Here is a 15660-nt window from a genome sequence, read left to right on the forward strand (position 1 = left end):
CACACTGACAAACGGACACGGGTGACGACTGACGAGAGCGGTGCCATGCCTCTCGCTTTGTAGCGCGGTCTGGGGCATGGCGACCCTGCTCAGCGGGCAGCGGCAGCGGCAGATGCAGCGGCTGAGCCGGAAGGGGCGGTCACAAAGACTGCAGCCTGCAGGAGGAGGGGCAGAGGGGCAGACAGACGGGCAGTGTGACGACCGCTGGGGTTGAATGGTGGTGCTGGTACTTGTGGCAGGCACATTCACTGCGCCCCTGCGGCCGCCTGCCACCTTGCCTGTACCTTGCCGACACTAACGACTAGGAGTAGGCTAGTAGCTGAAAGCCTGAAAGAATGGCAATGCTGCATAAAGTACGGCTGCAAATTCACCATACCGATCACTTTCCTGCACGTTGCGGATTCGTGACATCGGATCATTAGGCTGATGCTTTCATGCTTAGATCATCGTGACACATTCAAGTCTGTATGCTTTGATACAAGGTGCACTTTGACACTGTATGCTTTGATTAAAATACCACACGTTAAATTACAGCTGGAGATAACCGCGCTTTGGCACGGTATAACTTTTGGATTCTTGGCATAACACATTCAAGTCTCGAGATTTTGCCGCAGACATGGTTCCATTACAGCACAGGCATTGCAGGAACAATCCATAGAAGGCTTCTTATTGGGGCACCTACTACAGCCTACAAAACCTTAGATGGCGGATCACCGCACCAGACTATAACTCACAACAGCTATAGGCATTCTTCTTCAATACCCATAACTGGATCCTGACATCTACCATTTTTTCCTGACAGTATATGGTTTCTCCTTCCAGCTCTTAACACAAACACTGCGCTGCCAAAGTGACGACGGCAGCTCATTCTTTCTAAGCCGATATGTACAGTTTAGCTCAACATTTAAAGGCTGCAGTGCAAATAGATATATCACAACTCGATTAGATCATGGATGTAGTAAAACTTTAACTCCAGTAAAGAATGCTAACTAAAGATTAAACAGAAAAAATGCGCCAAAGCTGACAGCAAGGATATCACAGGGATTTTCTTTGAGCTATCTGACAACAAGGAAACAGTGTTTCTGGAGAATATCAAGCTATAAACCAATGAGCCCCCGGTACTAGCCCTGTGCCCATGGACACTTGAAAGTACAGTAACCAAGTTTCGAGCAGCGACTACTTGTAACTTTGTTATTTTGGAAGCAGGTTACCAAGGAATATTCAGTACCAGAAATCACAAATCTAACAGTATAGATAAAAAATACAAAGGCATATACTAGTCCTCACCTTGGCAAGATGAGACAGACATTCAAGTCTGTCAGACACTTAGTCCTTCTGATAAAAGGAGAGAACTAGGTCTGTCTGTACTGAGAACAACTGCGTGTCCACAAAAAGCTGTCAACAAAAAACAAAGCACAATGTACATTAGTCAGAACAGTGGATAAGGGCAAGAGAGAGCTATGGTTTGAGCATGCCAAAATTTGATCCCTACAGCTGAATCAAGAAAAGAAAAGAGCACCTGGCATTGACAATGTTATTTACATATTTTATTGCTTGGGTGTCACTAACATGAATATGCAAACCAAACACTCCTTTAAAGGCAAAGGAAAGAATGTAATTTAGTACCTTCATAAAAGGCCTATCCCGGATTGGGAAAGAACCAATAAAGCTCTCTTTTAAAAGTAAGGAAACCTATGCAAAGAAAAATAGAGTCAGCAACCAGCATTCTGACAATTGTATAAGCATGCCAAAAAGTATACCTAGTGATACTATACAACATCACAGTTTTTACATCCAACAAAAACTGTAATGTGGTATGGTATCAACAGTTCATACCAAAAAAAACTATCCTCAGTTCATACTAATAATTCGCATATATATAGAAACAGAACTAAATCATCCGGACAAAATATCAGCAAAGGCAGGAGAACAAACCTTGTCATTGTTAGATTGCACATTAGTAATTGTATGAGATCTCAAGTTCGAGCATGGTGTGTCAAGGTAGTCTCTAAGCACCGCCAAGAAACCTTTGGCCGCTTCCACCTGCATGCTTAAAAGGTTAGATACATATAGAGAGAAACAGAGTAGACACACTTTAGAGTCTTGACTGTATAAAAGAACAGAATGCTTTACAGGCCCAAAATGTTATATAACTACAATGAAAACAGGCTGCCCTGACTAACTCTAAATTTTGTTGGAAAGTAATAGACATAAGCTTATGGATCCTATACTTGCAAGTCAAAGCAAAACGAAAGGAAAAATAAGGCAGACAATTTATATGTCCATTCAATCACTCCCAGAGAAGTTCAGAAAAAGCTTAAGGCAGCAAAATAATAATCATCGAAAATTACGCCACTGTACATTTGAAAAAAAAAGATGGGAGAAAATCGGACAGATCATGAAGAACTAGTAGATAGCCAATACACAACCTGGGCATCTGTGCATTCGTAAACAGGACGTTTTCTTGCAAGATAACTTTCGCCAACAAGTATTGAATGATACGGGCGCAAGGCAGAAAGCAACTCTCTATGCTGTGGTAGTTGCGGAACTGAAGAAGATTTAATCTGGACACCACAAGGAATTCATGTGTCAGCAACCCTTAGCATCCAGTGATCAATCATGCTACAGCAACGTTCTTAAAAGGTAATTAAATGGCTGAGAACAGAATGAGGATTCGGAGAACATGAGTTAAAGTGCTACTCAGAAATTTTATGCACCAGAACTGTTAGTATACATCATTTTGAATAATAAAAGTTTATTTCAACAATTAGAGAAACTTAAGAATACTGCCAATCCCAGCCTACAAATTCAGTATCAGTACAAAGTCCACAGAGTTAGACCTATTTCTTCTAACCATTTCCTCCCTGCGTCCCAAGATAAATCTTCCATCTCGCATTCCGAGGAGTCAAATAATCTTAATTTTGACCAAATATATATACCAAAAAATACTAATATCTGTGATACAAGATAAAACATCAATAGATTAATCATGTCATATATTCTCATAAAGTTATTTAGAGATAGAAAATATTGATACTATTTTTTATAAACCTAGTCAAAGTTGAGATTGATTGACTTCTCAAAATACGAGATGGGACGGAGGCAGTACAATAACTAAAACCTATCTGCAGTCGCGCAGATGATTGAACTCCAGAAAGTGACATGGCAATGAGTCTATGTACCTGATTCCTGTTGGCATCAATGACCACGGCATTTGGTAGCCTGTTGAGCACATCAGATGTCTTGTTTTGTACACCCACCTAAAGATGACAACAAGCAGTTAATTCTTCATGGGATATGTACATAAACTCAATTGAAATAGAGATGATGAGACAAAACATAATCACATTCACATGTGGAGTATTTTATATCCCTCCCTAATTCCCATCCTCACAACCCCCCCCCCCCCCCCCCCCCCCACTCAAAAACACAGGCACACACCACATTGGCACATTGTTCAAAGCAAATAATGTCAACAAGATCAGGAACTCACTATGTATGGAACTGGGGCATCCAGAAAATCCATCATGTCATTAGGCAAAACCTGGAAATCATTGATGGAACAGAATACATGAATCAATAGTAATTATATACCTGACATGAAGGCCAAATTTGACAAAACACAAAAAAAATAGAAGTACCGTCGTGAGGAGACTATGCCACCGATACGGTCGTATTAGAGGTAAGATGGACAAAACTGAAGCCGATAACATTCCCTGACCATAAGAAATTGCTTGAGAATGTTAGTGCCTATTTTCAATGGTTTCATCAGCAGACACAACAAAAATCTTCAAAACTATATGATTTTCAGGATGTTTTTCTTCCTAATATTCCTCTTTTTATAGATAGACTCATGAAGGGACAATAATAAATGAAAACGAAACTGAACAAGCAGACAAACCAGAAGAAAACGAAATTGAATGCTTAAAAAATGCCAAATTGATTAGGCTTGGAACCATACCAGATTAGAACAGACAATAACAATCTGTTTCTCCAGGAGTGCGGCAGCAAAAAGTGTCATAACCTGCCAAAACTATTGTTTCAGAAATTGTACAACAATGTAATGTACCTTTATATAATCTGCTTTTTTTTGTTCTGAAACAGATAAAGCACATGCCCAACAATGAAGAAGGCTAGATCACAGATCACATTTCAAAAAGAAAAAAAAGAAGACACAATGATCCTGTACAAGGTACTACTACATATTTTTAATGCAGAATTGCTACAAAGGAACAGAAGATAATGCGAAGAAAAAGGCATTACACAACCTGCGTGCTACAGATATACATCAGTCAATTGGAAATGCTCCATGTTACATCAATCAAAAGAGCAAAAAAGAAAAAGGTTATGTAGTAACAAGGTTACTAGCTTGCTCTTAGAACACAACAAACAAAAACTGATGCAGCTAATGTGATTGTCAATGTATTGTTGTGAAGTCCATTTTTACAGACGTGTACATCAAATAAAAAATGCAAATATGTTGCAAATGATTTGCATCATATATCCAAAACTTAAAAAAGGACAATGTTGATTTACTGGACATGAACACCTGTACATTTGAAAGATGATGTTTTCCTTCTAACAAGAGTATCAAGCAAGAGCGATAAAACAACTAATGAGTTTCTAAAAAAGAATTATATCATCTTAGAATAATACGATACTTACATGTTCCAACCTTAGGCATCCACAAATGGATGCCACCGCCCATGTGGATAAAGCAGTCGATTCCTCCTCAGCAAAGAGTGAATTCCGCATCTAGAAAATGGATGTGACATTAAGGCATACTAGTCTTATATTTCAAGACGCTATATGTCATAGCTTCATCACAGTCCAATCCTCATAATGTGGCCATGCATCAACATACCTCAGCAACCTCTAAGCTTGTATCACGTGACCTAAGCTCAATAGTAGAACCAGCAATGTGAAGAACTGTTTCACCTGGCCGGTGAAAACTCAAAGGATGCAAATGCTCCAAGGGATGAAAAGTAAGTGATGAACCCCTAGCAGGACACTGTAACTGGTAATATTGACAGACAACTTGCAAAGAACCATATTTTTTTGCCTGGATAAAACATTTAAGTTAACAAACAAAACAAGGACACAAAACAAGGAAAATGAAGCAGTTGTGCCTGAGTTCATGCATAAACCTTGGCCCACTGCAGTATGTTGTTGTGTCTAACTAAGTCTCCATCACCAATGGAAGATGGCTCCTCTGAATCCGATTCCTGGGTGTCGAAATTTCTGCCTTCAGAAGGAGAACCCTGTGAACTGCAGCAGAAGATGGTAACTATTTTGTGACTCTAATCAGGCATTGGTGATCATGTACACTAAGCATTACAAATGATGATTGTTTTTAGCTATGGTCAACAGCCAACATCAAAAGTAATAAAGTAAAAGGATGATTTCAATCAGATTTAGAATTCAAGAAGCAGCACAATAAATCTATGTCAACCTTCACTAATATTCAACGTCGGGGGGGGGGGTGAGTTCAGCGTTGGCAGAACACCGAGTACTAAAGTGAGGAAAAAGGAAAAGCATTTCTCACAAACATGAGTGAACAAATAAACTCATACAGTGATAACATACTAGGACTGATTTGTGGGCACATCATACCTTGGAGATGATTCACAATCTTCACAAAGGCGAGATCGCATAAGTGGTAAAATAGTATCAGTAATGAAGAGATCAAGCTCCTCATCATCCACATTTCCCTTCGGAGAATCATCACAGTTCTTTGCACCAGATTCATCCTGGATACCTGATGCAGAATCAAGTTCATGATGCTTAACTCCAGATTGACCAGATGATGTATCTTCAGGAACAAAATGATCAGACACTTCAGAAACACCACAACAAGTGACAATCTCTCTTTTAAGATCACTCTGCTCTTTATCACAAGAACTATTTTGCTGTTGTTCTTTAGAAACAAAGTCAAGCTGGTTCTCTCTACAACCAGAACTGCTGTCAGTGTCAGACAGCTCCTTTGATGAAACTCCCATGCTAGATTCAGATGATTTATCCACATCAGTTGTGTTACTATCTAAATACTGTTTCTGTGCTGTAACTTCAGTTCCTTCACAGATATCATTCTCACAGGATTCCTCAAGCGATAAGGAAGTTAGCATGCTAACACCATCTGTGAGCCACTCGAGACGTTCTTCCATAAGAATACTGCATAAGAAAATAGTATATCGATAGTGAGACTGGTAGCATCAAAACTTCCAGGATTAGCACACAACTCTATGCAACTAAAAGAAATTACAAGCGTCAGCTGTCAGTGCACTGCACACTAGCCTAAAGCTAAATATAAACACAAATTAGATGTTTGTATAGGTGTCAGAATTCAGATACAATGAATACGGTAAGTCAATAAGATAGCAATATGATGATTTCACAAAAAAAAAGTACCTCTGCAACACCCCAAAATGCAGTTCAAAGAACGGAAGCCTGGACAGGATGCAATAACACCGGGGCGTAGTTATCACGTATCGACTCCGGCGTGGAAAGACGGGTTTGTCATTCATGAGCATCGATACCAACTTTGATGGTCTCTGTACGATCTCTTCAACCAGCACACAGCATCCATATAATGCAGAGTTATCAGCGACCTGCAATCTTTCAATCATAAGCCACCTGGTACAGCAAAAGGATGCAGTAGAGAAAGATGTATATGTATACCTGTAGGCGGAACACAAATGATTGGTTGCTTTCTTTAAGCTGTTCCTGAAATGGATAATAATAATAAAGATTATAAGACTTGCACACAAAAAAAGACCAGATGATGGCTTCCTGCAGGTAGAACTAATGAGATGAGTTCTATGGCAGAGGAAGTAAATCAACTGAGCTTTTGAATTACTATGGTCTCAGAAGTAAATAATGAATTTGTCAGCTAAAGAGATATCTACTGATTGAAGCAAATCAAAGTCACAGACATAGCGGAGTACAGTCACCTGTCCCAGGAGAATTTCATTCAGCTCACTGAATGAAGGAGTACGTTCGACAGCATGAACCTAGTAGACAAATATAAACATCGGTAAATTGTCCAATAGCTTAACAAGAATGGTAAAATTGAAAACATGTTAGACAGGAAACTAAACAGACTCTTGACTTGACTAGTTCCTCCTACGGCTTAGTCTGATACTGATAGCATATAGCAATACACTGCCAATAGCTACTTCGTACAAAAAAAGAACGCCTGAAGGCATGATCCCATCTATCGTGTTCAATAACTATTGGAAAACACCATAAGCACGTTTATGCTCATTGATCAACCTTTATATCCTCAAGAAGTTTTCGCATTTCTATATAGAATTGCAATATTATGTGGACGACTGCTATTATGTCACTCCTTGCCTTACATATGATAACCTTAACCAGATGGTAAATTCTAATAATATTAACTGAAACAAACTGTTTGGAGGGAACACCAATAATGTAGGTATGCTACATTAATTTGGTCCGGGGAATCACTCAACTTGTAGGCCATGAGAAACATGAAGTACAAACTGCTACGAAATCCATGCAGGATATAATACAGGAGAAACGGAAGCTGTATCAAAGATCCAAGAGCCCAATGCATAATCTTTATTTAACGAACAACACCCGATGTGTGTGTTTCTATTGATACAGAAGAAGAAAATATAATAGCATGGCCCTGAGAGACCATAATCAGGCAACTAAAAAGAAAAAAAAAACGCAACCAAACAACAAACAGCATGTCGCATGCAGGCAACTGCACCATCCACTACATTTCCAACCGCAGGAAAGCAGCCTAGCACTGAACTGGACGCCGCTCTGCATGACCGTCCGCCGCTAGGCAAAAACGAATGAGCCGCAAGCGCCCCACACGTTTCCAACAATGCCAAGCCACAAACCACAACATGGACTCCCGGATGCCAGCTCGCCAAGGAGTGCAGAGGGGGAGGGCGAGAGAGAATAAGGATCCACTTCTCTCCCGCACAAACCCACTGTCGACAGGACAACCAAAAGCACCACGGACACCGTGGATGGCGCCGATGGCAAGGTGGAAAGGTGACTGGAATGAGACCCCACAAAGGTGACGCCTCTGGAATACAACGCCAAGAAAGACACCACCGTCACCCACCCAAGAAACCTGGACAGCACCAAGGGCTTGTATAAACTCGATCCGTTCCAATACGTATGGATTGAAGGGGTTTGCTATGTTTCCAAACAAGCCCCAAGGGGGATGGTGGTGCCTCGACAACACCCCAAAGGGAGAAACTCAGTGCTCACAAGCATCGCCAACCTGGACACCACCACTGCCTTGCTGCCACAGCAATGACTCCAACCACGGAATCCACCACCACCAAACAACCAACACAGCAAGCAGTGATGCGGCTGCCATTACACCGCTGTAACCGCACTAAAAGTTGCAACCAACAAGCATGGAAGCCAACACCGTAGCACCACACACTGCCAACCGCAACGCCACCACGACCTCACGTGCGGCTCCCTTTGTCGCCACTGCGCCACCACGAGCAGGCACCTTTGCCGGTGAACTCTCCACATCGCCCCAGCCGCCACTGATGTGTCCGTCACCCACATCATGGCCATGCACCACAGCACCAGCCATACCGGTGACCGCCACAACCGCGGCCACAAAACCACCGCAGCACACTCAACTGCGCCGCCCATGTTGATGCCGCCGCCGCTGAGGCCGAAGAAACGGATGGGTCCGGACGCCGGCTCACCGGATCCACCCTTCCCCAGAGAGGATGTGGCCCACCATGCCACTGCCGCCTTCCAGATCACTGGGGTGGGGGCAAGCGCTCCCCAACGAACGCCCAGCTGTGAAGACCCCGCCACCACCATCCTCGCGGACCTTCAGCGGCTCCCTCGGGCAAGGGTGACACAAGAGAAGGAAGGGCAGTTGGGTGGGTGGCGGCACGCTGGTCACCGCCTGTGTTGCCTAGTGTCCCCTCAAACTTTTCTTTTTCACCCCATTCTGTTAAGCTCCCTTTTTAGGGAATCTACAACTGGCCTGAATACTCGGGGTGGGTGTACAGCCCAATGCATAATGATGGATAAATGCAAATAGTACTAGGTGGTAAGAAACCATGTGTTCCAAGAACAAGAAAGGAAGACCTGAATACTGATTAAACTCTTTATCACAAATCAAGACTAAAGTTAATGCAGACCTGTACACCTCCGGGAAGGCAGAAAGAGAGGGTATCCTTGTAATTGAGTGGAAGAGGCTTCTCTGGAGGGTATGCAAAAAGAACCTATGGGAAAACAAATAAAATCAACACAAGGATTTATTTTTTGATAAACAATGGTATGCAGGTCCCTGCCACAATGTATTACTCATTAGATCAGACAACATGAAACAGTAGGTAAGATGAATGCTAACCTGTGGTTCCAAATTTGATATTGCGTGAACTTGGTGACTATTGCTAAATAAATTTCTTGATCTCTTTCCATCTTCATCATTTCTCCCTAGTGCAATGTTTTCCAGCTCCTGGATATCTGCGTGAGGTGGAAGCCCAACAATCACTATGCTCTCAAACAGATGTGATGGTTCTCTGATGCACCTATCACCCTGTTCCAAGAAACAACTTTGAGAGGTATGTACACCAACCACAACAACATAGACATTCAAGCACTAACTATCGTGTCATGCCGTCATGCAACTGTAATTATCACATATGAACTCAGTGAGAGTAAGAGAGTAAAGAAAATAGCATCCCTATAGTTAATGCAAAGTTTAAGCGCTATGATAGTAAGAGAGAATGAACAAACTCCAATTTCCAGATCATTTAAAAAAACTAATATCAAACTGGGGTCTAGTTAACCATGTTTCACTCTTTCCTAGCAAATAGAACAGCAGGGCTGTTAGGAGTAATCTTGTCACATAGGCATATTAGTGTTAGACATGCTATAGGCCTAGATGGTTCCTGGATCATGAGAGAGCTACATGAAGACAGCAGCTCTGAAATTTCTAGTGCTAGCTAGTTGAGTTGGTCAACTTGAAGTTACCACTGCAGGAAGCAACAAGCAAACCGCTGGGGTGAAAAATAGAGCAAATTAACTTTTACTTCTAATAAGTAATAACTGTAACAGCTGGGTTACAATTATTAGAAGTAATGTGAGCTGTGTACTATTAGGTCGGTTGCTGTAGCAGTACTGTAGTAACCATCCGCCCTTGAAAGTCCTACAAAAGGGACAGGATATGGCGCAAGGTCATGTAAACATGTACAGATTCTACCCAAACCTATCCTACAGAACATTTCCACGAGAGAGACTTCCTGTCCTGCAGCAATTGATCAATTTCAAAGCAAAAGTTACCACTTCAACTCTCATGGAGAGTCACGACAGCAGCAGTGATGGAGCTTTCAATGAACAGTTCAAAATTTTAGAGGCATATACAGAGAACATCTGTATCCTCTCTAGCTATGTTCTTCCTCCTCCTGCCTCACTCTCTTCCTTCTACCAGAAGCTTCTTCGTGATGTATCTCTGATCCTGATCTAATCCCCATGCTTGCTTCGAATTCCATTCTTCTAAAGGTTGTAATTTGAACCTCAGATATGTTACACTCGTGTTCTGCTTATGAATTAGGGGTTGGCAGTTGGGGTTGCTAACACAGGAAAACTCCCGTGTAGGAGAGAGTTTGAGATATAGAGAGGAGAGAGCTTGGTTCTGAACATGAAGCTAGTGTATGGTGTCTAGTAAGCTAGTGTGCATGTGTGATAGCATAGCTTGGTTGTGAAGATCAAGTGAGGTGTGTAAGCTTGTAGTGTGAAGCTATAAGATCAATATAGTGCAAACTTGTGTGATTGTAAGAGAGAACAGGGGGTTCACATCAATCAATCCCAACTTACAGCTCTGACTAGTAAACTTAGTTATTTTGCATAGTGTGTACAACAACAAACAGACAATGAATGCCACATAGGTAGAGTGAGATACACACCAATGACTTCAGCTGGTACCTCGACCACTGCCGCTTTTGCGTTGTAAGCACTTCTGGATTGTAAGTTCCTGACAGGTCTGGTGAGGACGAAAACCCTTTCATGATTTTCGAAAATTGCTGCTGAAGCTTCTGCACTGGGCTGCCACTCTCATCTTTGGATGAATACACTACAGATGGTCGTGCAGACTGTGCAGTGGCAGCTGAAGCCGCAGCAATAAACGCTCTTGCAACCTCTTCGGTTGTTTGAAAGAGGTTTGACGTGTTGAATTTAAGACCCTCTGACCCATCATTCTTGTCCACCATCCTAAATGCCTGGTAATCATGCAAGCACGAAGATTGCCATTTCAGTGGTGTGACCGAGAAAGCAGAAATTAGTCATTATTCATTAGTCATCACATGGCATCAGGAAATATGAAGAACTAGCAAGAAATAATTCCAAGGTCACGTTCATGGTCCAGTTATAGCATCTATCCAACAAGCAAACTGATAAGCCATGCTATCAGTGTCAGCTTAGGATCACCTAATTCCAATCATATAAAACTCCTGCCATCCACAGAACCTTTAGATGTTCACTTCTACTAAAAAACAGCAAAACATGGCAGCTAACCGGTAACGGAACAGCATGAAACAAGCTATGTCTCAATCTAATATGCAGCCATAAAGCCACCTAACAACCAACTGCATGTACTTTGCAAAACTAAAAAGGCTCCCCACTGAGAACACATCCCACTTTTCTGAGAGGATCACCCAAGAGCGATGGCGGAATCTCAAAAGTAACAACAAATCAAACAGAAGCACATAATCCTATAGTACTATTAGATTCCCCGCTCGCGGAGTGACAGGGACCAGCTCTCTGGTGCCTGGTGGAGAACTGAAGAGCCTATTCACAGTTTCACACGCATGGAGGTCGAAATAATCGGCCAGAATTGCTAGTTGACTACTCCAAAATTCATCAATCCAGTGTTCAAACGGGGAGGGAAATCCGCCCACTCCAACCCACCAGATGCCTCCAAAAATTAGCAGCGGCGGCCGGGGAAGCAGGAATCAGACCTAGGCCACCGGGGGAAAAAATCGGCAAAACCCACCGAGAACAAATCGCTCACCAGTGATTCCCGCGGCGGAGATGGGTTTGACGCCTCGCCCCGCGCTGATCTCTTCCTCCTGCTGCGTGCGGCGCCGCCCAAATAGACCCGGACAAGGATCAGGACCAGCCGGCGAATGGGATGGCCTCCGCCTCCCTCTCTCTCCCTGTCCTCCTTTTTTTTTCTTCTTCTCCTTCTTTTTTTCCCCCTCGTTTAATGCTTCGATTAACTATGGCGATTCGTTATGAATCGCGCAGATTTAAGCGATGCGATTTGGGTGAGTTTGGACAAAAGAGAGAGAGAGATTTGGAAAGCGAGTTTTTTCGTGGCGGAGTTGGACTCTGCTGGAACTGGGACCCGATCTGCTGCCGCTGCGCGTGGGCTCCGGACTCGGGTGGTCTCGTATGCGGGCCCAGCTATGAGGAAGCAGGGTTCTAGTTTGAGTTGACCTGGCCTATCTGCGCTCCACGCCACGTCTTGCGACGCGTGGCCAGCTCTGGGTGGAGCCAGCAGGGTCCCCCTCTTCAGTTTTCTTTGGCTACGGCGTACACGGCGGCTGCCAGGCAGGCACCAGATGTTTTTTTTATACTCTCTGGAATTTTTACTGCTATCTTGTTGAATTTTGGTCCGAATAATTGACTAATTATTTTAGCTTTTTATTAGCTACCTGTTCAGCCAGGCATATATAGAGATAGAAATACGCAGGAAGAGCTTCCAATCCAATGACGTACGTATAGGCAGTGTTCAACTAGTCTAGTTCCAGCAATCAATTTTGCTGTCATTTGTTCACTGCTTGATTAAGATAGTAATATCCAGCAATCAACTTTGTTGTCTTTTGTTCATTGCTTGATTAAGATAATACGGCATCGGTTTTCCAGTCGTTTTCAGCTGCTTGCTCCTACCGAGCATGGCATTAGCTGTGTTTTGGATTTGGGAAGACTGGAAAACGCCCTGTGGATATCAGGATATGCATGCTTATGCTCAAAAGATTCTTTCCTGTTTCTATGTATGGACCTATTGGCTATAATTTCTTTTTCTAGTCCATAGAGAATTATAAAGCAGAAGCTGAGGATTGACGAGTCTCCATTGCATGTCAGGTTGTGTTTCAGATTAGTGGTCGCGTCGGTTCGCCACACCCACACTCATCTTCTCTGTACTGTTCCGTGCAATCCATCGAGGAATTTGTTTTAAGACAGCGATCCATCATACTAGTCCAAGTGAAGATCGATCGACCAATGAGATGGAGTAGGCAGAAATCAAAGCGGTCGTCGTTGTCACTATTTTTCACTAAAATGGGGGGTTGACTGTAGCCAAACCAAGGATTCAGGGATACGTCAAATCGAGCTTTTGCGTTTTGACCTAATTAAGGCTGCCGTTTATGAATACAAGCAGCCCGTTTGTTTCGGCGTAAATTGATCATGAGTTATTTCCTGCTGACTAGTTTAATATGAGAGAAAAAATATTATTTTAGCTTATAATCCATGATCATATACGATCGTATAAGCCGCAGGCTGAAGGCCAGCCAGAAATCCTACACACTCTGGCAAGGTTTGGAAACCAGCTGTACAGAGCCATTACCCTACGTCCAGAAGCTGGATCCATCCAGGAACTTGTCAGAGCCGTTACTCTGACAGTTAGAGGGTATATGGTTTCTCCAAGTAAACTTTAGTCGTTGTCTCATCAGATGTTTGACACATGCATAGAGTATTAAATATAGACTAATTACAAAACTAATTACACATCTTACGACTAATTTGCAAGATGAAGCTTTTAAGTCTAATTAGTCCATGATTTAACAATGTAGTGCTACAGCAAACATGCGCTAGTGACAGATTAATTAGGCTTAATAAATTCGTCTCGTAGAGTACCGACAGATTCTGTAATTTGTTTTTTTATGAGGTCTTGTTTAGTTCCAAAAAGTTTTCTCAAAAAGTGTTATAGTAGCCATCACATCAAATCTTGCGATACGTGTATGGAGCATTAAATATAGACGAAAAAAACTAATTGCACAGTTTGGTTGGAAATCGCGAGACGAATGTTTTAAGCCTAATTAGTTCATGATTAAATACTAATTGTTAAATAAAAATAAAAATGCTACAGTGACCAAATTCCTAAATTTCACCCAACTAAACATCGCCTGAGTATAGGAACATCCGTGCTCCTGATAGTACGCGAATGTTGCACCTCCAAACGGTACGCGTGCTGCATGCAGGATCCGCGTGCGTCCATACGACCACGAGTCGGCACGGCACATCTGTGCTTTGGGAGGACATAAAAAATGGCACGAATGATCAGGCCAGGCGGGGCCACGTGGTCATATGGACGGCGGGCGACAGCGATGCGATGCGATGCGATGCGGCCCGGATGTCGTTTCCTGGCTCCTGAATTGGGATGGTGGTGGTGGCCTTTTCGTTTTCTTTGGCCCACGCCGTCGCCGCCGCGCGGGCCCGGGCGTGATGCGCGGGCCTGCACTGCTGCGAGCCCGCCTAACCGGAGATGCGAGCGGAGGAAATCGTTACGCGCACCCCTGGTCTCACTCCTCCTGCAGAACTGACGGCCCCTTCTTCTAGATCTTGCAGCGACCTTACTACACTTGGAGCTCGGCCGGCCCTCGGTTCGACCTACTACCCCTGAAGACGGCTATGGTCTCAAACTGCACTTTTGGACGTCAACCTGAACCAGAATAGTACGTTGAAATCTGAAACGGAAACATCGAAAAAGTCCGAGGGCACATGCCGGCACGCGTTCTGTCCATTTTTTTTTTCAAAACCCGTGTTGTCACCCTGAACACTTCTGGTTCCTGGTCTGACGTTGAGAGCTGAGGCTTGTGAGCGGAGCATTGGTGCATTGCGCCTTTGGGTGGCGCATGGCATGGCGGGCAGTTGACACTTGTGGACCGTCGTACGTTATTGGACGGCCTGATGCCTGGGTGTCACCGTACCAGTTGCCTGGACCTGGACCTCAGTCCTGAACGGCGGGGAGTGGACATGGGTAGGGTAGCATAGCACGTCGTGCTACGAAAGTCGAATGTGCTGAGCACGCTTCTGAATCCCGGTTGCCAGTTTGCCAAGCCAGGACAGCAACGTACCGTAATCTGATGAGATCATGCTGCTCGCGACAGCACCTCCTTGGACTCGGAGGTTGGGACTTGGGAGCCAGCCAGCGCTTCCTAGTTCAGAAACCAGAACCTAACTGGGCTACTACTCTGCATACCTGGCACTCGACAAAGATGCGTGCACGTTTCACCACATGCACATACTCCTACGTGACAAAGCAGACCGAATTTAGGGGTGTTTTGTTCTTTAGTCGTTCCTAAAATTCATGTCACATCGAATATTTAGATACTAATAAAGAGCATTGAATGTAGATTAATTACAAAATCAATTACATAGATGGAGGCTAATTTACGAGACGATTTTTAAGCCTAATTAATCTATCATTAGCACATGTTTACTGTAGCACCACGTTGTCGAATCATGAACTAATTAGGCTTAAAAGATTCGTCTCGCAAATTAGTCGTAAGTTGTGTAATTAGTTTCATAATTAGTCTATATTTAATACTCCATGCATGTGTCTAAATATTCGATGCGACAGAAATTTTATGTGCCTCTGTAGAAACCAAACAGGGCCTTAGAAGAAGAAAAGATATG

General features: G+C 43.1%; 1 protein-coding gene across 1 annotated transcript; it reads right to left on the reverse strand.

Moving 5' to 3' along the window:
* Positions 1 to 535: 535 nt before the first annotated feature.
* Positions 536 to 12395, reverse strand: LOC136467856 (uncharacterized). Its single transcript, XM_066466653.1, has 20 exons — positions 12032 to 12395; positions 10929 to 11240; positions 9371 to 9559; positions 9159 to 9242; positions 6951 to 7010; positions 6679 to 6723; positions 6409 to 6608; positions 5614 to 6171; positions 5148 to 5268; positions 4865 to 5062; positions 4666 to 4755; positions 3962 to 4024; positions 3642 to 3716; positions 3494 to 3544; positions 3183 to 3260; positions 2430 to 2564; positions 1936 to 2043; positions 1627 to 1692; positions 1288 to 1395; positions 536 to 911 (listed from the first exon to the last, which is right to left on the reverse strand). The coding sequence occupies exons 2-19, from the start codon at positions 11229 to 11231 to the stop codon at positions 1327 to 1329; spliced, it is 2493 nt and encodes an 830-aa protein (XP_066322750.1). The 5' UTR covers positions 11232 to 11240; positions 12032 to 12395; the 3' UTR covers positions 536 to 911; positions 1288 to 1326.
* Positions 12396 to 15660: the final 3265 nt, after the last annotated feature.

Source organism: Miscanthus floridulus, chromosome 7 (assembly GCF_019320115.1).
Source record: "Miscanthus floridulus cultivar M001 chromosome 7, ASM1932011v1, whole genome shotgun sequence".
In the NCBI taxonomy this organism is placed as follows: domain Eukaryota; kingdom Viridiplantae; phylum Streptophyta; class Magnoliopsida; order Poales; family Poaceae; genus Miscanthus; species Miscanthus floridulus.

Coding starts and splice junctions, on each gene's coding strand:
- LOC136467856 (XM_066466653.1), bottom strand. CDS start 11,231: ATGGTGGACAAGAATGATGGGTCAGAGGGTCTTAAATTCAACACGTCA. Junction 4,025..4,665: donor GATGCCTAAGGTTGGAACAT/GTAAGTATCGTA, acceptor TAGTTTTGGCAG/GTTATGACACTTTTTGCTGC. Junction 2,044..2,429: donor ACGAATGCACAGATGCCCAG/GTTGTGTATTGG, acceptor TTAAGCATGCAG/GTGGAAGCGGCCAAAGGTTT.